At 37.0% G+C, this 22,687-nt stretch overlaps 2 protein-coding genes across 2 annotated transcripts; one reads left to right on the forward strand and one right to left on the reverse strand.

Annotated features, from left to right (window-relative positions):
- The first annotated feature begins 979 nt into the window (after window positions 1–979).
- Window positions 980–9,368, forward strand: LOC130740682 (uncharacterized). The gene is made up of 13 exons (XM_057593357.1): window positions 980–1,162; window positions 1,268–1,426; window positions 1,563–1,811; window positions 1,912–2,031; window positions 2,512–2,592; window positions 3,053–3,148; window positions 3,751–3,846; window positions 4,613–4,666; window positions 4,752–4,955; window positions 6,928–7,053; window positions 7,401–7,466; window positions 7,553–7,852; window positions 8,518–9,368. The coding sequence occupies exons 1-13, from the start codon at window positions 1,100–1,102 to the stop codon at window positions 8,995–8,997; spliced, it is 2,094 nt and encodes a 697-aa protein (XP_057449340.1). The 5' UTR covers window positions 980–1,099; the 3' UTR covers window positions 8,998–9,368.
- A 7,789-nt stretch (window positions 9,369–17,157) lies between these two features.
- Window positions 17,158–19,687, reverse strand: LOC130740684 (protein SHI RELATED SEQUENCE 1). Its single transcript, XM_057593358.1, has 2 exons — window positions 18,285–19,687; window positions 17,158–17,742 (listed from the first exon to the last, which is right to left on the reverse strand). Exons 1-2 carry the CDS (start codon window positions 18,880–18,882, stop codon window positions 17,375–17,377), a joined length of 966 nt encoding a protein of 321 aa, XP_057449341.1. The 5' UTR covers window positions 18,883–19,687; the 3' UTR covers window positions 17,158–17,374.
- Window positions 19,688–22,687: the final 3,000 nt, after the last annotated feature.

Consider the following 22,687-nt stretch of genomic DNA (forward strand, 5'->3'; position numbering starts at 1 on the left):
TCAAGGTTGGACATCTAATTACTAAAACTCTATGAACGCCCAAGTCTACAGCAAACGTCAATGACTACTATGAGCTACAAGTAAACGAATTATACTTCCTCTTTTACTCATTTCATGCAATTTAATTTTGTTGTTTTTACCTTTACGTTAAGTTATAATGGGTTTCGTTGCAAGTTCTACATTTGTTATTGTGTTTTTCTTAATCTCTCGTTTGATTAATGTTAATCGGAGCATTGTTCATTCAACTTATGAGCACATAACTTGACATTCTTCAATTTCTACATCAAAATGAAGGAGCAATTAATTGAGATCAAATTCAAAACATAAAGTGAGCCCAGAAGAAAGAAGAATACATATTCATTTAAAAACTGTATAAGGGCTATAACAATAATGATTTAAACGTGTTTTGTAGAACAAACTCCATTCTTCTAATTTTGTTTACTACTCCCTCCGGTCCTTTTTATAAGAAACACTTTAATAAAATTAAGTCAAATAATCAATACCAATGTAAAGGGACCTATTCCCAATACAAAAATATGGAGAGAAATTACAAGCACCCAATAGGTATGATCAACATTAATGGTAATTAGCATGATTGTTCTTGTAAAAAGGAAAAAACATCATTGGAATTAAGCATAGTAGTTAATTTTATAAAAAAAATTAGTTTCCTTGGTTTGTGTGATTTTGTCCAAGTTTTTCTTATAAAAAGGACCGGAGGGAGTATGATTTAAGGTTGTGTCATGAGAATTAAAAAACATAATTAATATTATATTATTTTATAAAAATTAATATTTATTTTTCTATTGTGTCATTTGTCTCTGATATCTATATGTTGTTTTGTTGTTATTGTTTAGATTCTACTTATATAAAGGCTTATTTCAATAAGTTTTATAAATTATCTTAGGCTTTTTTTCATGAATAATCACTTATTTTTCAAAAAATAATCACTTGTACACAAAAATAATTTTGAACCTGAAATGTAGAATAACACACAGTAGAGGAGACACACCAAGTCAAGTGAAGAAGCAGTGAGTGGGTGTTTGTTGAATGTTGAGCTGAGCAGAGGAAGAAGACGAGTGGGAAATCGCACGTTCCAGCCATGAGGAAGCGGGATTTAGCCATTCTTATGCTCGCAGCTTTCGCCATTTTCTTCTCTCTTCAGGTATCTCTTCCGCGTTTTCCAAAATTCACTGTAAAACCCTACCCCTAACCCCTTCACTTTCTGAATCGAATCGCTGAAATCATCTTATTATTTTGATTCATTCAGCAAGATGGCGGAGTTTCCTTCAAAGATGCCTGGATGCACTTAACCGATGATTACCCAATCAAATACGAAGCCGAACGCCTTCCGCCACCGCTAGTCGCCGATCTAAACGGAGACGGCAAGAAGGAAGTTCTTGTAGCAATTCACGATGCTAAAATTCAGGTTCCTTTTTGTTTCCTCATCTTTGCTGAATCAATTCAATTGTGAATTTTTCATTGCTTGTTTTCGTATCTTTCATAATTGAACTTTGCAATTCTGCATCCTTAAGGAACCTATGGTGTGTGTGTGTATGTATCAGGTGTTGGAGCCCCATAGCAGGCGTGTGGATGAAGGATTCAGCGAGGCGCGTGTATTGGCCGAGGTGTCTTTGCTGCCTGACAAAGTACGTGTCATGACCGGGAGACGCCCCGTTGCCATGGCCACGGGATATATTGACCGATATAAAGTTGGGCAACCCCAGAAGCAGGTTTTGGTCGTAGTAACGTCGGGTTGGTCCGTAATGTGTTTCGATTCTAACCTACAAAAGTTGTGGGAGAATAATTTACAGGTGTTGTACCGTTTTTCTAGACAAGTTTTTCACTTTGATATTTTAGATTTTCCTATTGTATTATGTTGAGTTTACTGATTGGTTTAATGGTTGATAACAGGAGGATTTTCCACATAATGCTCACCACAGGGAAGTTGCAATCTCTGTGACCAATTATACTCTGAAGCATGGAGATACAGGATTAATCATTGTGGGTGGGAGGATGGAAATGCAACCACATGTATGAGTAGTTTCCTCCTGGTTTGTTAATATTGTTGCTAAATGCCAAGTATGTATGCTGCTTTTTATATGCTAATATAGAAACCAACATTCTAACGTGGATGGCGTTGACTGACCCTTTTTAATGTGACAACTTATAACAGTTTATGAGTATCATAAGGCATTGTCTATCCTTTTGTTTACTTTTATAATCTGCAAGGGCAGACCTGAAAGTTCCTCACCAATTTATTTGATGAATGATAGTAATTCAGTTTTCCCTGGACTTCCTTAGCTTCACAAGTGTCTTGTTTGTTATTTGATTCTTATAATGATAATGATTTTGGATTCGTGCATCTTTAATTTATGTTTGTAGTTATTAGTATTATCTTCTAAACCGAACTTTGTTTCTTTGCTAATATTTGGTGACTTGGTCTTATTGCTGTCTTAACTTGTGAATCAAATTCTTTTGGTATAGCTTATGTTGATTACTTTCCCCTTTCAGATTTCTATGGATCCTTTTGAAGAAATGGGAATGGGAGCCAGATTTGCTGAGCAGCATCGGAGAAGTGCTTCTGAAAAGGAGGTAGATAAGTCTTGCTAGCAGATGCTATCATACTAAGTTTTGTGCTCATTTATTTTTCTATCTCGTAGCATAGTTAGGGATACCTGTTAGAAACATTGGTTTCATTTTGAAAATGGCACTGCTTGAAATGCTAGATTTTGGGATAAACTTGAGTTAAATCTTTTGGTTTTATTTAGTTTACTTCAATATTGGGTCTTCAAGGTTGACCTTATTTTACGATTAAACAGTGTATTCGAATTCTCGTTCTAATACAAATAAATCAAATAAAGTTTAACTGAGGCTTGGAATAATTAAGCCAATAAAATTTCACCTTGCAGTAAGTATCCTATATATAAATAGGAGTCAGTTTGACTCCTTACTTTAATTTTCTTTTTACGAAATCATGTATAAGGTAAATGTTGGTTCTTCCCATCTTTAGTTGGAAGTCTTGACTATTTATTCTGTTCCTTGTCCTGGATAGGCTTCTGAAAACTCTGGAACTGTGGATTTACGCCACTTTGCATTTTATGCATTTGCTGGTCGATCTGGTACAGAACGATGGAGCAGAAAAAATGAGGTAGCGTGATTTCTTCTTCAGTCTTCACCTTGCTCTATTGTTTAGGCGTTGATGTCATGCTAAATTCAATTCGAGTTTCTTTTTATTTAAAGAAGCATTTTTATTCCCTTTGTTTTCTCTGTTTGAAGAGTTACCTTTGTCTTTTTGTAAATTCATTTAGTTTATACTCTCAATCTCTACCCTTCTGTTTCTTATGTACAAGTTAACCAGGTGGTAGCAATTCAGTTCTAGACAATGCAGTTGTCCTGCAAGAAACATGAAAATTGAAGAAAAAATTATAATTAAGGCCACAAATGACAAAGCATAATGAGCTAGAACCTGATGTCAATAAATTATACCCGTGGAGAAGGATGTTCCCCTATAAGAATTTTACTAGGATTTGAACCCAGTGCTGCGCAATTAGGCATTTTCCAGACCACCTCCCAACAAGCATCAACCTTAGCCTTTTATGCTTTACACTAGAGTTGATGTTTTATGACAAACATTGTGGTCAAGTTTGATTGAATGAGTGATTGATGCTAATCTGATGTCTATTTTGTTGATTAATCTTGTATAACATTATCCTTTTCTCTAATTACTAGTATTGTCTTTTCATTGTTTAGAACATTGAAGCACATTCTTCAGATGCATCACAGTTAATTCCACAGCATAACTACAAACTTGATGTTCACGCCTTGAATACCCGTCAGCCTGGAGAGGTACGTAGTACTTACACTGAAGCTGTTCAATAATTTCAACTAAATACTAGGTGCATGTTGGGTTGATGGGATGTCATGGAATAGAGTGCATAAAATACCATTCCACCCTTTGGAACCGTTCACCAATTGAGGATGGGTAGGATTTTGGGGAAAGTGGTAGAATAATTATTTTTCTTTTTCAAATATATCAATTTTACTATAACCTAGAAATATACATATTGATTTTACTGTTCTGTACTTTAGTTCACTTTACATATTTCGTTATATGCAAGTAATATTGTAATTTCAAATTTTAACTTCTGCCATTTCTCCGAACAAAGAATTTTTTTTTGGATAGGCAAATGTTAGTTGTTGGTAATGTTAGTAAATTAGTCCCTCGGTCCCTCCTCAGGGTTCGAACCTTGGACCCTTTCCTACCCCATTCTATTCCACCACAGATAGCTCAAGATCCAACAATAACCTAAATGTGTTTAAATTGACTGGAGACTGGACTCCTAGTTATATCTTCGTGCTATTCACCTTTTCGCTTCAAATGATGAACCATTAAAACAAATATTTTTTTTGTTTATATGGAGTTGGCCAGAAGTACTCATCCAAGTCTACTGGGGAAACTTCATCAACCCTTCCTTTGTATGTGGAAACATTAGCATGTGCGCATAGTGGAGTCTGGGATGTTTCATTTAAGTTTAATGTTATTGTGAAATCTTTGTTCAAGATTATAGGTATCTCACTAAAAGATAGCTTCCTGTGTCATGTGAAATTCTAGTTTGAATGCAGGGAATTTAGAGAATCAATCTTGGGAGTCATGCCACATCACTGGGTAAGTTATACTTGCAAGTAACCTTATATATCGAAGCTTAATCTCTAATACCCTAGATAATTGACGTTATATACACATTTATCAGGATAGGAGAGAAGATACTTTGTTGAAGCTGGCTCACTTCAGGCGCCACAAGAGGAAAGCATTGAAGAAGACACAAGGAAAAACTACACATTACCCTTTTCACAAGCCTGAGGAAAATCATCCTCCAGGGAAGGACTCAACCAAAAAAATTTCAAACATCATTGGGAAAGCAGCAAATTTTGCTGGTTCAGCAAAATCTAGAAAGGTTAACTACAAATCATGTCATGCAACTGCTAATCATTCATTTAATTGTTGACAACTTGACATGATGATAATTAGTTTTAAGAAGACTATAATTTGACATCACAAATGTTTTGCAGTTTTGCTAACATGGTTAAGCTAGAAGATTTTGGTCCTAATCCAGTAATTGCAAGATGGAAGTGTAGAACTGCCTGTTTATTGCTCTGTTCTGTATATCCAATTTTTGTTTTGTGATTTAAATCTGAGTCTGTATCCATTTGCATCATCTATGGGTTGTAACCTATTTAGGCAACCCTACTCAGAATTTGTGATGATAACCTGGATCACATTATGAATTCCTTATTTTTTAACCATGCAGTGGTCAGATGACCCATCTCAATTGTTATGTTTATTCTTTGTTAGGATAGACCTGTTAGAAGTATAATATAAAACCATTCATGTGACTACACTGAACATCAGAGCCTCTATGACCAAGTGGTTATCCTTGTCACCCCTCATTATTCTAATAAAAAGTTGCATTTCAGTACAAGGTATGTCAGCCTTTGCATTGTCCATACTTCAAGCCCAATGGGCTCTTGCGTGAAGGGGTGTTAAAAATATATTATAAAATCATTCACATGTCTTCAACCAAAAGCTGAAATTTTAGTGTGGTTGGTTCATGACAAGAAGAATAAAATAAAGGGGAGTTAACGTAGTTAGGGCAGTCAATTAGTTAGAGGAGACTCAAATAAACAGAGAAAATTAGTAGAAAGGATTTGTTCTGAGAGTTAGAAAGTTTGTGTGGAAGGAGAAATCCTTTTTGAAGGGGGAACCCTTGAAGGAGAGATCTTTTTCTCGTATTCTCAGTATTCAATAAACTGTACATGTCTTTTCTCTTTCTATTAGTTTCCCATTTTTCTTGTTTGGGATCCTAAAAAATCTTGAATAGTTAAATGGTAGAGTTAATCTTAGGGTTCTAACTATTAGGGTTGCGGCGCCTGGGCCTTCTGGTGTCGGGCCTGCGCAGCCTAGCTAGTTTGGGGCTGTTTAGGTCAGTCTGGTATGTTTGGTTCAGTTTGGTTAATGGGCCTGTTCGGGCCAGCTTTGTTAGGACAGTTTATCTCATTACATTTGAAGTTATGCTAGAATAGTTATAATTAGGACTGTCTTCATTAGGTTAGGATTATGTTTTGAGTATTTGAGTTTGTAAAGGGATTCTCCCTAGTAAAGGGTTTCACCCTAGGAAGAAGATTTCCTTCTTGTATTCCATTAGGATTGTTTTTCGTATATTATCTCTTCTTAATCCTCTTGTCTTTTCTTCTTTGCTGTTGGGTTATAAAAATAACCTAACAAATTCAGAATTCTGTGTTGTTTATGAAGCCAAAGATAGTTTATTTTATAAATGTACTGGCATATTGATAAATAATAAATATGCTGTTTTCTTTCCTTATCTTTGTAGTGGTTAGGTAGATAGAGATGGAAGAAATTATTCTTGGTACCAATTATTGTCTTAAGACCTGTATAATGAGCTTGTAATGCTTTAAATTTTAAGGATATACTTCTACCTTTTTCACATTTCACTTGCAAATGCATGGATCACGATGGTTGAATTGTAAATGTGTTCAGGAGCATACCTTGTTCCTGTAGATGAAGTACTTCATGCCTGGGTAGTGTTGATCGTCAAATTCCCTAATTGATGAGGGAGTAGTTTTTTTAAAATAAAATTTGATTTCATTCTTGTAATAATTTTATTGCTTCCAAAGATTAGATTGCATATAGGACAAATTGAGGACTATCATGTCTTAGATTATCATATTTCATAGAGCATTGAATGTCCCAAAGCTAAAACTTGGTGGAAATCAGTCTTAATTTTTCCTGACATTAGATAAACCAGCGGAGTAGTAGATCTCTACTGTGGTAAAACATAACTTGTCTGACCTTATTAAATTTAGTTCTTAGAGGGTTACTGCATTGAAGTGATCTGTTTTTGGGTGCAGAACCTACCTTACGTTCCCACAATAACCAACTACACTCAGGTTTGGTGGGTCCCTAATGTTGTTGTGGCTCATCTGAAGGAGGGGATAGAAGCCCTTCATCTGGCATCTGGTCGAACATTATGCAAGGTAAACATAAAAAAAACTAGTAAACTTGAACTTAATTATTGCTTTGCACGCATATATTGATCAAGTCAGTACAAATTTATCTAAATAATTTATTCAGGCTATATTGAAGGCTGTTGATAGTTGTAAAGCTGAAACTTTGATACTATTTTTCTTTTTGAAATGAACTTTGAGACTATTTATTTCCAGCTTATAGAGCATACTTTTTCTTTGTCCAAAAAACACTTGCTCCTTTGGTTGTAGCATTTAAACAGGCCTGGTTTCGGTCAGAATTTTATTTAGCACCATGATATTATTATTTTGTAATTTTTTTTCATATCCAGCAAAATGACAATTTGGTTTTTGTCCAGCTTCACCTTCAGGAAGGTGGTCTACACGCTGATATTAACGGTGATGGAGTTCTAGATCATGTGCAGGTTCATGTTTTTACACTTTCTTTTATAAAAAAAAGCTAGATCATATTAATTTAGCATGACAATAAATGGAATATTTATCCTATCAGGCTGTTGGAGGAAATGGTGCTGAACAGACTGTAGTTAGTGGGTCTATGGATGTGCTACGTCCCTGTTGGGCTGTTGCAACCTCTGGTGTACCAGTCAGGGAACAACTCTTCAATGTATCTATTTGTCACTATTCCCATTTTAACTTATTCCATCAATCAGAACTTTATAGAAGCTTCAGTCGAGGTTCTGAAATTGCTTCATTAGAAGTAGCAACGCCTATTCTCATTCCTAGAAGTGACGGTCATAGGCATCGGAAGGGAAGCCATGGTGATGTTATCTTCTTGACAAATCGTGGAGAGGTTTGCTATTGCTCAACTTCCTGGCGTTATTTAACACTTGTTTGTGACTTTGTTTTGAAACACCAATCAGAAATACTACTCCAATTTTGTTAATGAAAATGTTTCAAGTCACAATTAATTTAGGTGGTATTTTATAATATTTCCATGGGGATTAGTTCTTTAGAAGAAACATTTACTGAATCTAGTGAAATACTCCCTCCGGTCCTTTTTATAAGAAAAACTTGGACAAAATCACACAAACCAAGGAAACTAATATTTTTTATAAAATTAACTACTATGCTTAATTTCAATGATGTTTTTCCTTTTTACAAGAACACTCATGCTAATTACCATAAATGTTGATCATACCTATTGGGTGCTTGCAATTTCCCTCCATATTTTTGTATTGGGAATAGGTCCCTTTGCATTGGTATTGATTATTTGACTTAATTTTATAAGAGTGTTTCTTATAAAAAGGACCAAGAAAAATCTCCAAAGTGTTTCTTATAAAAAGGACCGGAGGGAGTATGAAATTCTTGGATTATGTTGGACGTGACCATTTATAATATGATCTTTAAAACATCAGATATGCTTTTTCTAGTACTTGAATAGGTTTAATTAGAAACATATAATCTTATTGATGGATGCTGATATTGGTGACTTGTGGAAAATTTTGTTCCTTGCAGATTACAGCATATACCCCTGGCTTGCATGGTCATGGTGCTATTTGGCAGTGGCAACAAACAACTGGTGTTACATGGTCAAATCTACCTTCCCCATCAGGAATGATGGAAGGAGGCACCGCGATTCCCACACTAAAGCCGCTTTCCTTGCGGTCGAAAGATAATCAGGAAATGATCCTTGCTGCTGGAGAACAAGAAGCCGTGATAATATCACCTGGAGGTAGCTTGTTGGCTACAATTGAACTTCCTGCTCCTCCGACACACGTCTTGATCTGCGAGGACTTCTCTAATGATGGGCTCACTGACCTTATTCTTGTCACCTCTAACGGAGTATATGGCTTTGTCCAGACAAGGCAACCTGGTGCTCTCTTTTTCAGCACGCTGGTTGGCTGTCTCATAATCGTGATGGGAGTTATATTTGTCACTCAGCACTTGAATTCCATGAAGGGTAAGCCTCGTCCCTCATCATCAGGTCATCGGTGAAAAGCAGGAGCTGAAATTTACACATACTAGTTGAACTTTGCAAGCATTACTGAAGAAACAGGAAACATCATGAGGTGTGCGCAGCCAGTGAGCATCTTCAGGATGATTCAAAGGATAAGGAAATTTTGAGGAGATGCTGGACAGTCCAGGACTAATGATTGTAAATTTTGGACAAAAGAGACAGAATGACCTTGCATGTACGAATTTTGATTTTATATTGTTGTAAGGAAACTACACTCGCTGCTTCTGTGATTTGACTTCTGTTTAGAGGAAACTATACTATACACCCTTGTCACGAATTCAGAGTTAGTTGATGCTCAGAAACTTACCTGACAGTCTTTAATCTTTCCTCCGATGGATTTTCTTGCTAATTCTCTGTTTGTTTCTGTAGAAAACAGAGAGGGAGAAAGTGAAAGTAACTAAAATGACATTAAAAAGTGTAAAATCACTTGTTTGTGAGGGGGGGGGGGGGGGCAATGGGAGGAAACAAACAATTAGTGTCTGATTCAAATCAGATACTAATTGTTTCATTCTCACTCATAATCCCCAAAATGAGAGATAGTAAGGTAAAGTGGGTGAGAATGAGATGAATAAATAAATAAATTTCTTTACTCATCTAATAATTTGTCACATCAAGTTTTCCGATGTAGCAAAAAAATAATTTGTCACATCAAAAAATAAAATTTTAATTTAATTAAAAAAGAACGTAATTGCTCCTGATATAAGATCTTATGTGACACAATAATTAAATGTTGTTGTAAAGAAATTTCTAGTATGAGATGCTGAAAAGAAAATGCCAAAATAGGTACCGAAGTGCGTAGCTATTTTGATGGTATGTGGTAAAAGGGTGATATTGGAAATACGTGTAAGTTTATGCTTCTAAATAACCCAGCAAAAGCAGCATCACCATCATTTTCTATAGCATTCGAGACAGCAATCTGAAGACTGAACCTGACAATTCCACACTTGATTTCTAAATCATCAGAAGAGGCCTTATCGACAGGCCCACATATTCCAGTCTTTCGTTCAAATTCTTACGTCCTTTCGGTTTTCATCACATGATCATCAATGAAAATAAATAAATCTGGATTTCAAATTTTCCATTCCTTTAATTTGACTATTTTTGTTTACTTGCATTTTCAGTTATGTTAATTAGTGTGGGGGTAAAATGGCTCCCTTTTTTGTGAGTTCTTAGTTTCTTTGAAAATGGACTAGTTATTTGGACTCCAAAAGCTAGACATGCAATTAACATTATGCATTTTTTTATGACCACAAATTGCGAGGTTTGATTGCGGTCTAGGCTATCACCAATGTGTTTTTGCCGTTTTTTTATAATTCCGTAATTTACGACGGTTAAAACTATCAGAAACTGCATGTGTCTAGAGGAGTGTGCTTAATCTGTTGGACTACTAGTGTTTTAGTCGACTAAAAGGAGTGTGCCTAAGCACTCGCCAGAAGGACATGTTGAACTACTCGCCATGATCGATCGACCAAAAAAATGTCGCAACATAGCAGACTCAAACGAGACAGTCGATGGTTATCCTAGTTGTGCTTGAAAGTTCCACTAAAATGACTTCATTTACACTTGTCGAGACAAATGTCATGGACTCCAAGCCTGTAAATACATATTTTATAGTTCATTTACATAACATGTTTTTCATTCAAACATTAATACTTAATTTCACTAAGACTTAGGATCTTCTCCCTCACACTGATACTAACTTGAGCATCGGAGTGTCCACTGCATTTACCGTCGTCACTGTGGTCCAGCACCACCACCGTCATCTTCGAGGCACTCAGCATTGCACGTTGTTGTTAGCATTGAGAGAGTCTCGCTGGATTCTCAGATTAAAGAATTTCGGCTTTAGAAACTGCTTGTTAAGTTCATTTACACTTTCACTTTATTTACATCTCACTTTCTATCTATTTTCTCATTCAATTATATCACTAATCACATTTTTTATTTTCTCTCTATTTTTTTTCTTTCTATGGCTGCTCTCTTCTCTCCACTCCAAATAGTAATACACTTGAAGAAAGCTTTATCCAGTTGCTATTGCTACTGCTAGGCCATCAAAACATTAACAACCTTAGACCTTAGTAGGACCCTAGTAGTGATATATATAATATATGTAGCAAAGTATTTTGCCAATGACGCTATACATGCGCATATTAAAACAAAAAACCATTACTACTGATCTGAGACAATTCAATATTCATTGTAAAGAAAATAAATGTGGGGGTTGGTTGGTTTCATACGCGCGTGCACGGTTTATGACCTCAAACCCAATCAAACCTCACCCCTCTTCTCATTTCATTCCTTCATAAATTATAACTAAACAAGTTTGAGATTGATTGAAAGTGACACAGATGAGGCCTTTCCTTTGAAGGAGACCTGCTTGAGTTCGTTATCTCTAACGCCGTTGGGACCACGAGATCTGTAATGTAATGTAATGGCAGAGAGCTAGCTAGTTGAGACCACCAACATTCAATTATGGTGCACTAGCCTCCTATACATGTCTTTGGGCTCACCCTACATATACTGCTACTATGCATGCTGCTGCCGCTGCAACAGTACGAAATACCATCCCCCCCATTATACATTCTGCAACAAGCCCTAGTGTCTCAGCCTCCATAAATTTTATTCTGCTTTTGTCCTAGTGTGCATGGTTTTACACAGAAAATTAAAATTGTGTTTGAAAGAGCTAGCTTATTTAAATTTATTTTATCATCAGCATTTGAAACATGAAAAGCATAGATAGAATGTACTTTTTTTTAGACATAGATGGTTTTTAATCCGCACAATTTGTGGGTGTTAAAATCCGTCACAAAGTGATATCTACGACTACAAGGATGGATGTCTTAAAGAAAATGTATATCTGTCAGTTTTGCTTAATTTCAATAAGCCATCCTAGAACAAACACTTATAATTATAAGCTGATAGTGTCCAGCTTATAATTATATGCCTCCAATATCATAAGGATTTACATAGGTATCTATAGATTGTACATCAACACAGTTATCACATCAGCAGCAAGAATTGATCTCATAGTCTTCTTAAGGGAAGTGACTCGTCCTTATCAACTGAGCTAATATGGTTAAGTTTATTTACCTAATCAAACCCTAAATGAGTTCAAATCAAATTTCAAAAAGCTTGTGCCTCCTGCCTCTCACTGACTTCCTCCAATTATACAAGTATCGTTCTGGACACGTGAACTGTGAAGTCTATTTCAAAGCATGCCTTACCAGTAGCGCCTTTTTCAACAACCATTTGAGCATTATATATTTATAGAACAAGTAAGCAAGACCACAAACAAATGGGGCTTAGCACTAGCATGAATCTGAGCCAAAGTTGCCTTCCTGCATGTTCTCTATAGTGATACCGGCAAGCTATTCTTCAGAGTTTTCAAAGAAGGACCAGATGGAAGGCTATGAAAAGAAGGTGGGCAATTCAATCACTCCCTGATCACATGTAAGTTTTAATAGTTTGTACTTGGAACTTTGAATATATGAGATAGAACAAGCCTTTTGTGGAACCAAAGGCCAGGGCACTACGCATGTAAGTGTATATAAGCCGCTTGGTTTATTTTGGGAATAGTTCAGTTGCTAGCTAGGGTTCAAGAACAGGCAACATAGAAGAGTTAGGAATTTTTTCATAGAAACCGAGTTTGGGTGTAGGATTCTACTTTAAGAAGAAAAACAAACTTATTGGGTGATATAATGATAGGATTAGAGGGTAGAATGAATATTAAATAATGTAATGTATATAAAATGTCACTAGTACTATTCAAGTGTCCAAAAAATGAGACAGGAGAATAAATATAAATACTATTTAATAGTAAAATCATAGAGTTCGCACCATTATCGACCTATGTTGATTATAAAGCGGTATCTGAATATTACTTCTGATAAAGCAGGAACCCATAAATTCTTGTTTCATGGGCTCTTTTTGTGACCAACTCATAGGATGATAGGACTGCAGTAGCTCTTTTTCTCGTGAAATATAGACAACACATGGTACACCATTTCGCATCCACGTTTAGCTTATGATTTTCTTTTTCAAATATAGCTTTTAATTTTAACGAGGAAAAGAAGTAATAAAAAAAAAACTGAAGTGTTATCTCATATTTGAAAATCCAACAATTCATAATATAGATGTTAGTACTTCAACAAATGCTAGTAGTTGTCTTTTACCCAATAACTATATCGGGTAAACGTCTTTTCACCTAAATTTAGAGACCACCACTTGGCAAGGGCAAATTTCACACCGCGTATATCGAGAGCTAAGAACTACTTTTATAGGAATAATTATATCTTCACACCTAAAAAATTAGGAAGAAATGAGAGAAAAAGTAAAGATGTGATAGATGATTTGATTGATAGATAAAATAGAAATAGATATAAATGAAGGTGGAAAAGAAGTAGATAAATGTGTATATATCATGACTCAGAAAGAACGGTGCACAAGGACCGCCACACAGCCAAGAGCAGGCATCTACATCTCTCAACATCGGCTTTCGTGCACACTCAAAGCTGATGGACTACTTTTCTAGTATTCAGGAACCCGATCTAACCAACTGGTACAGTGTACGTACCTCAACAAGTTGTCACACCCATAAGGCAGTTCAAGCGTAGCTAAAGTACGAAACCATAAAGAACCAAAAGTCATAGACCTTGACGACATGTTTTGAATCTTAATTAACACTTGACGAACATACGTCGGGTGACATGATTTCCAATCGCTTCGAGAATCAATCCAGCCTGACACCAGGCTGCAAGTGCCGATTGTTGTTGACCTCAACGTTTTACAAAGCCCAGGATGATCATTTGCGTAACCTCACGTGTCTAATGACTTGTCATGCCACCCCTTCTAAAGACAACAACTCTCGAGGCACGACGCTTGAAGATCTCAGGCAGTACGCAAGCCCACCTATATCAGTCTACGTAGAAAACAAAGTTAGGAAATCCAACCGCCCCTCCCTACGTTGTACCTCAAGCCTATTTTAACAACGTATTCAAACTCAGATATCCCTATCTCGAAAACCCCAAAACCCAACCATGTAAAAGGAAAGTTCCAGACACATTATCATCTTCTTCCCCACTTGTCACCCACATTGTCATTCCACACACATCTAACACTCGTATGAGTGATTTGGTAATACTCGTCCGATCATTAGTGATAGAGGCTTGCTTGTATGCTAATTTGCAGATTATAAATTCACATTCTAATATTGGTTTTTCAAACTCATAAGCGCCTCATGTCTCATGAGAAGAAAAATGAAGATGTATGCATGATGAGAACATGAAATTCACAATAAAAGAAAGATATTGACCTACAATTAACTTAGTTTCCAGTTTCCAAGCATTCAATTGACAGCACTAAGAGGCAAATAGCACTTTCATTATCTCGAGCTACAATGCTTCACTGCAATTGCTAAGGTTTATTGGCTTAACATATAGCCCAAAATCCAACAGCCCATGCATAAGAATATCCTTGCAATCATAGATAGATTCTTGCGGTGGTTTATTACGTTTTGCGTACACAAACACGGAAGGCATATTGTACAGTGCAAAGTTCCACATATAACAAGTTCTGACATTCACGATCATGCCCGTGAACCATTACAAACCACATAATATGCATTCTAACTAAACCAAACCCAAGAATATAGCATTAAGATTTTTAGTTTTAATTAAGAGTCTACATGGATTCTATACCTCATGACTCATGAGACCAAGTTAGACAAACCATAATAAGGGACTATGAAGTACTGTTAAATTCCCTAGACATTAGTCGCGTCACATAATTCAAAACTAATCAAATTATGACAAAGAAAGTTACCAAAATCCATAGGCAAATTAAAAGAATCAAGAAGCACAGAATTTTATGTCATCATGCAATTCTCTTCATATCTCACTTGTGGCTTTCTATAAATGTAGATATATCCAAAATCATAGTCCAAAGTATTCAAAATAAGAGTTTAATGGATATGCACTGACAGTGTAAAATAGTTTTACACAGTCATCCAATCAAAGCATGCCACATAGGAGAGATAATTACATTTGACTTTAATTTTAATTAAAAGAATAATATATTTTCTGATTTGGCGGAATTCAATTGGATGACTGTGTAAAACTATTTTACACTGTCAGTGCATATCCATTAAACTCATAACAGTTATTTCATTTTATTTACAAACAATATAATCCTCGAATGATAGCTCAAGTAAAAGAGTTCGATGACATATGAGTTAAGGAGAGAAAAATCCAGGAATAAATCACTCGATGGAGTAAATCTTCCCGATGTATAAAAAAAGAAGCAATATCACTAAGTTTACTAGGACATTCAAACTTTATAGAAAGCTACCCATTTGTCAGTATCTCCAAAGGAGAGCTTGATATTTAAGAGTGAAATTGGTAAAGTAAAAAACTGAATAGGATTATTATATTTAAATAAAGCAAAATTATATACCAACTTAGAACATGCCATATGTGCTATAACTTCATTTTATCAAAGCAAAGTTTTCCCTATGAAAATTAATGCTATTGTTAATCACCAGGAAAAGACAAATTAATAAAAAAAAATAAAGAAATGCATTATAGTCTTTTCTCTAAACTTCTTTTCCAACTTATATATCCACCCCAAATCAAATCTTGAAATCTGAAAAGTACTAAAATAAAATATTTATATATATAAACAAGAATATATTGTGGTTCACATTCACAACATGATAAAAACAACAATTGGAGTGTCTACCAATAGTTTAACTTGAGAGACAATGAGGACTGTTAAAAATAGTTGACTTTTAATGCAAGTTATTTATTATTTATAGATTATGTAATTAGGGTTGTAACGTATATGAGAATTTTTTTTTAAAGAGAAATGTTAACAAGATACTCATTTGAATATTCTCTTCGGCCCACCTCATGTGATTAATTTAATTTTTAAGTAAAGACAACAATCTTTTTACACTGCAAAAAAATGTGTTAACTTTTTTAAAAATAAATCAATCACATGAAAAGTGTTTGGAGAGTGTTTAAATTAAAGAAGTGTTTTGGCAACACCCCATTACCATGTATAGCAAGATATCAAGTATGATTTCATCATAGAAAAATTGGTTTATGGGAACTGATCAGAGCACAAGGATGGGCACTGATGAAGAGAGACATGTTGCATCAAAAGGTTACTGAAAATGCTGACACATTCTAGCCATTCTTCTTGTGTTTACTTATTTTAGTGTTGTTTGATCAAGCAACAGTTTACTATTATGCAGCATGATATATATGCTGTACTCCATAGATAAGAAAAAATGGAGTGTTCCCCTATATACGTGTAGTTTCCTGCATGTGCATTAAATATGAGCACATTGATAAACAATATTTCCTCATTAGTAATCAACGTCACATCTATGCAAAGTTTGGCAATGAATAAGATAATAGAATTAGAGTATCACATGGGAATAGGGATAGAGATCTTTCACCTTCTAAACTTGAAAGCAGCTCATGCATGGTTGGACCGCCCATACCCATATATATATAAATATAGAAATAGAAAACGAAACTAGAAGATCAAAATTGTGTATCCAGCTCAAGTTCTAACCGGCAATCATACGGATAAACGGGGAAAAGCAGCATCGAAGTTGAAAATCAACCAGAAAATGTGATAGAATTCAACTAGAAAGGAAAACCAGCCCCAATAAATAATATATAAATTAAAGACGCGGTTTCATAGAGCCAGATGTCCATAATACCGTACGGAGAAATGAACGAATTAAATAGCTTAGTTAGTTATAGTTATCCTTATCATCAAGAAAGGAGAAACAAGAAGAATGATACATTTTTTTCAAAAACAATCACTGTGAGGAGCACAGAAATTAAGAAAAATTACTTCTACTCACTATGATTTTAGCTCATTGAGATTTTTTACAGTAAACATACACTATGCATCCATGATCCATCCATAACACAAAAACAAAGAGAAGCAAGTACTTCAGCATTTTCTCTTGTTTCTAATGCAATCCTCAAATATACAAATAGAACGATATCCAACAAACACCTCAATTTTCTCTTTATTTTTCATTTGGATGTCGGTTGGATCCATTCGATATTTGTGTGTACGCAAATGTTTACCGATCATTTTCCTTTCTAATATCTTTCTTTCTCTCCTACTTAAATACGTATCAAATTTATTAAATAATGCTAATTCACTACAAGATCATGAAATGGCAGAAGAAAAACAAAAACAGATGGTGGGAGGGGGGGCGTAGAAGAATGATAACTAGGGAGGGAATACACCAAAACAATTAATGACATGAAACAAAATAAAACAAAACAAAACATCATTGTTTTTGTTTTCTTTGAGGTTTTTTCATTGTTTTGTTCAAGGTCTTGGGTGGGGGAAGAATTGCGTACCACTAGCAGGCATGAATGCGTTAAGGGGAGCCGGATACAAGGAAGAAGGATCGACAATTGCCCCAACAGCAGTGGTGTTCCCGGCAGCTGAAATAAGGTTCAATGGCTGAACCACCCCACCACCGGTGGAGGAGCTGCTCCCAGCTCCGGCAGCCGTGTAACTATTGCCGTCTGGCCCATGGTCATAGAGAATTCCTCTGAAGACATGGCCTCCAATGTTGACAGCCGTTGAGTAAGCGTACTCCTCATCCGCCTCATCCACGGAGCTAACCCGCACACACTTGAACTCCGCCGGAGTGCTCACCACAGCAGGGAAATTCACCTCCTCTAACCCTCCTATTTATTTCACATGTAATTACAGAGAGCAAAACAAGAACCATTAGTTAATCAAAAAAAAAAAACAAAATTCCCTATACACATAAATTGATATAATATTGAACAATTTCAGAAGAAAGTGAAAGTGAAGTGGGTGTTAGGAAAGAAAGAAAGAGGACAGGCTCTGAGGGAAAACAGGTTCTTCCATGCCTGTCAAACTGTTGGATCGTCAGGGATTCCACACAACAGTGTTGTTTTTGGAAAAGAAAAAAAGTTAAAATTTTGCTTCAAATCACACGCAACCGATCTTCCTTTGGAGCATGCTTCCAAAGCCATTATCTCCAATTCCCTCCACATATCTTTTCACAGAATTTCCCTCTCTCTTTCACTCTCTGCACTCTGCAGGATTCTGTTCTCTTGCATCACATTTATTTTTCAGTTTCACTCACGATGAGCCAATCAGAGAAACTGTGGGTGCTATAGTGTGAAAAGACAAATCAAAGCAACATAAACAAGAATAAACATGAGTGAGTGAGTGAGTGAGTATGTATGTGTATATGTACCTGAGTGTGAAGGGTTTGGAGGCAGAAGAGTGCAAGCGAGTGATGAAGAGGTGGGGTTGTGAACGTTATGACCATGATCTCTCTGCTGCCTTGTAGGAACAAGCTGCTGCTGCTGCTGTTGTTGTCTTTCGCGGCGTTTCGAAGCGGGAACCCAAGTGCTCTTGAGATGCGTTTGGCAATCAAACCCTCGGCTCTTGCAGCAAGTTCTGCACCTCACATGAGGGCAATCCTTCTTCGCCTGGTTCCCGCAGTCCTGACAGCTCGCCCCTCCTCCTCCACCTCCACTTCCGCCGCTCTTCCCCGATCTCGACGCCTCCGACGGCCCAACACCTAGCGCCGCGGCGGAGGTGTACAGATCAGCTTGTTGGAAGAAAGCACGTGGTTGCGGCTGAGCAGGGACCAGATGTTGCTGCTGCTGGTTCCATATCTCAAAGCCTCTGTAAGAAGAGGAAACGACGTCGTCATGATTCTTATTGCTGTACCAGAATAAGCTGCTATCAGGAGGAGGAGGAATCTCGTTCTGTTGATGGTGATGCTGTTGATCTTCCGCGTCGTTCCCTCTTCCGCCACCACCACCTAGTGAGAATAAACCCGCCATTCTTCTCTCACTTCAATATTCTCACAATCCATATCAAGCCCCAAAACTAGGATGGCTCTACTTATTGTATGGGTAAGGAACCACCCAAATTAAACAGCTCGAAATACTATTAGTATTGACACAATTAAAATTTAAGCCTGCATCTACCACTCTCTAACTACTAAAATTCTTCCTTAAATTAGGGTTGAGAAAATTGAGAGTGAAAAAACGAAACCGAGTTAAGTAGATGAAAATTTTGTTGAAATTCAACAGGTTTTGTGCGGTTATGTCTCCTTTTTTTGTGTGTATTTGTGTTGAATTGTAGTTGTACTATACTGTACTAGTAGTGGTATGGTTAGGGAAATGGTGGAGTAAATTGGAAGGTTTGGTTTGTTGAGAAACAGTGTAATAGGGGAAGCGAAGCGTTAATCACGCATTGAACGCATTTTTTCTGTATCGCTTCCACTTCTTGATGTTCTAGCTATAGCAGCGATAACAATAACAGACATTAATTGTGAATTAATAAAAAAAAGAAAGAATGATAAAGGAAGGCACTGCAAACGCCGCCATGCCCCCCTTGTCTTTATCTCTCTCCCAAGGCTGTTGCTCCAATTTAAGTGTAGAGTCCCATCGCAGAGTGTGTGAGCTTTTTCTCTGAGCACTTGCCCTTTTGTGTCTGTCTGTGTGGTTGAGTTTGCTGCAACTCACTCACTACTATCATTCATTCAATTCATTGCACAGCCACAGAGTAGTATAGTAGTAATAGTATAGGCTAGTAGTGAGTGAGTTAATAGTAGTAGTACTATAGTAAGTAAGTTAAGTCCACTCTTTCTTTTTCACAAACATTCTAATTCTAATATCTCCTTCTCATCTCAACGGCCATTATCATTCTCATCTTAATCTCGGCGTTATCCCACGTGTCACGACAAGCACCTTTCTGCCCTCTCTCGTCCTTTCTCACCGCAAAACCCGCTGCTTTTCGTGACACCGTGCCCCTTTTTTATTCATTCATTCTTTTCATTTCTATCAACATTAAAATTCTACTGTCTCCTTTATTCTTCTTTATTGCCATTATATTTGTACTGTCGTGAAATTTACATTTTAATTTCTACCCTAAATATTGGATATTTGGATGCGTCGGGAGCGATCCCTTATTTTCACATGTTATTACGGTACTGAAGATGTCTTCACCTCGTTTCACACTACTGGCAATAGTCGATGCCGATAGAATTGTCTCGGAGCTAGGTTTTCAGTCACGATTTGTTCTTCTCACTGAGAGACTACCTGGACAATGACATGAATGAGATTCTTACTGTTCGAGAACCGTGAGGTCAGTTGTCAGATCAGGAGGTTACACGTTGCCTCACCGCATTCCCTAACCCCACCCCTCACCTTCATCCGCCAATTCAGAAATTGCTCCTCATGACCAAAACCTCGAGGTCTCAACCCAAACCCTTCATCGATCCCTTATCGTTACCACGCAACTACAAGAAATGCTGCAAAATCATCGTTTAACTCTTTATGAAAGCCACCATTCCTTCATTTCAACGTTGTCAACCTCGAACTAAAGGTCATCATAACCAGAGCATCATCCCTGGAACCAAAACCAATAAATACAAACTCGCAGTCTCATTCCCAAAATATCATTTTTCTTGCAATTAGAACTAGAACAACTAAAAGCTCTCACCCCAATCTCACAACCAAAATCAAAAGAATAGAATTGTAATTGTGGTTCGATATCAGAAGCCCATAACCATTCTCACCCCCAAAAACGGACATGTAATCCCTGGATGTGTATGAAAAGAGAGTAGAGGAAATTGAGGCTTTGAACCTTCATCGAACATGTCATACCCAAAATATTCAAAGGTCAAACCCTCATATTCCTCCTTTTAGTGTGCATCAACATGTCATCATCACCCTGCGCCGGAGAAGCTTTCTTGAAGTCTCTTATAGGTGAATTGGACGCACTTGGGTGGAGGAGGAGGAGTGGCAACGACGTCGCTTACTAATTAGAGGATAAGGGGTAGGTTTTTAATTAGATCTAATTAAAAACGGTGTTTTAGACTAGAAAGGAAATTGTTGGTAGGATGAAGGGACTAACAAGTGAAAACTGTGTTTTTGACGGATTGAAATAAAAAATGTCTATTAAATTGCAAATATTAAAATCAGAAACAAGATATATTTCATGGACCAAAAACATACTACGTACATGTATTTTTTTTGTACATCGGATTCCCGAAGCTCCCCCACCCAACCATATGTCTCCTGGTTCTTACCATTTGAGCTATCATTCGGGGACACGTACATATACTTCAGTTTTTTCTGATGAAATAATATTGATGAAATTTAAAATGACTTATATTTTACCGTTGAAGAATGAAAAAAAATAATTTTAAAATGACAACAACATAGTCTATTCCAAGACAAAAACATACTTAAGCGTATTTTTTTTATTATTTCATGCAAAATTATTTTGACCTACAATGTTATTTTGACCTTTAATTTTTTTGGTTACATGGAGGGGCAAGGCCGCGAAAAGCGAAAAAAACGCTAAGAAACAGGAACACGGAGAGAAGCCAACGCTTCACCCATATCCTGGCACAGAAAGTGGCGACATTCTGCCAAAGGAGTTTGCAACAAGTGAATCCCAAAACCAAAGACATGGGCTGCCTTAGCAAGGCTATCCGCCACAAGATTCGCTTCCCTTGGAGCATACCGGAACTTAACCTCGACACCTCTAGGGATCGCACGCCGAATTGCCCGCACCATTCCTGAGAACGGTTCTGCGAAAGTGTTCGACGCCGTGATCGCTTCAACCGCCTCAGCCGAGTCGCTTTCAACAATCACGCGTGGATATGTTGGCCACGGCATGGCTTCAACAGCTGATCGGATGGCCCAAAGCTCAGCCATCAAAGGGTTCGACGTTCCCAGCCGTCTACAGAAACTTTGTACCCAGTGACCAGAACTGTTCCTGAGAACACCACCACATGCAGCCTCTCCAGTATCCCAAACCGAGCCATCGACGTTATATTTCACCCACCCAATCGATGGAAAAAGCCAAACTGTACTCGTTTCACTCTGAGGACCAGTAAAACCATCAAAGGATGCTGCAGCACGCTCGTCGTGGATGCAGGAGTTAATCCACGCAATCACCTGGCTGAAATCCCAAGGAGTATGGTTGAACACAACCTCATTCCGCATGCGCCACAAACAAGAGAGACTAATCACAAATCTCTGGGTCCATGTGTTGGAATCACTATGAACAGGGCCACCTCCCATATTCCACCGCAGCCACTCCTCTATCTCCAAAGAGAAAAACGAGCTATCCAGGGTACCAGGGAGGGATGCGTTCCAGCACGATCTCGCAAACGAACAGTCTCTCAAAGCATGAAGAACTGTCTCAGAAAAGGTGCCACAAACTGGGCAGATATCATCCTCCGTCAAGTGATTGGCAACCCGCTTGGCATTCACCATTAACCCGCCATTAACGACCTTCCAAAGAAATTAATTTGGTGATTATGTTATTAGTTGATTTAATTTAGTGATTATTGATAATTGTATTTTAATTTTTTAGTTGATAATTTTATTTTATTTTTATTATAAATAAAATATGTGTCATTTAAAAAATTCAAATATTAGGATTCGTCTGCCACTCAGCATTTTCACCGGAGCTCCGCCTTCCGATGAAGACTAAAATCAAACTGACTACAATTGTAGGGATTGAGACCAAAATATTTTCCGGGGAGGAATTAAATTCAAATTTAATTAACCCTTAAAAAATTAGCACTTGCATATTAAGTCGATATATTACTAAAGTGGTTGTAAA

The sequence above is a fragment of the Lotus japonicus genome, chromosome 2, assembly GCF_012489685.1.
Source record: "Lotus japonicus ecotype B-129 chromosome 2, LjGifu_v1.2".
In the NCBI taxonomy this organism is placed as follows: domain Eukaryota; kingdom Viridiplantae; phylum Streptophyta; class Magnoliopsida; order Fabales; family Fabaceae; genus Lotus; species Lotus japonicus.

Excerpts from the sequence above, each read along its gene's own strand:
- LOC130740682 (XM_057593357.1), top strand. The coding sequence starts at position 1,100 with ATGAGGAAGCGGGATTTAGCCATTCTTATGCTCGCAGCTTTCGCCATT. Across the intron at positions 1,163-1,267 it reads CCATTTTCTTCTCTCTTCAG|CAAGATGGCGGAGTTTCCTT; the intron begins GTATCTCTTCCG and ends TGATTCATTCAG. Across the intron at positions 4,667-4,751 it reads GAGTCATGCCACATCACTGG|GATAGGAGAGAAGATACTTT; the intron begins GTAAGTTATACT and ends CACATTTATCAG.
- LOC130740684 (XM_057593358.1), bottom strand. The coding sequence starts at position 18,882 with ATGGCGGGTTTATTCTCACTAGGTGGTGGTGGCGGAAGAGGGAACGAC. Across the intron at positions 17,743-18,284 it reads TCCAAACCCTTCACACTCAG|GAGGGTTAGAGGAGGTGAAT; the intron begins GTACATATACAC and ends TGAAATAAATAG.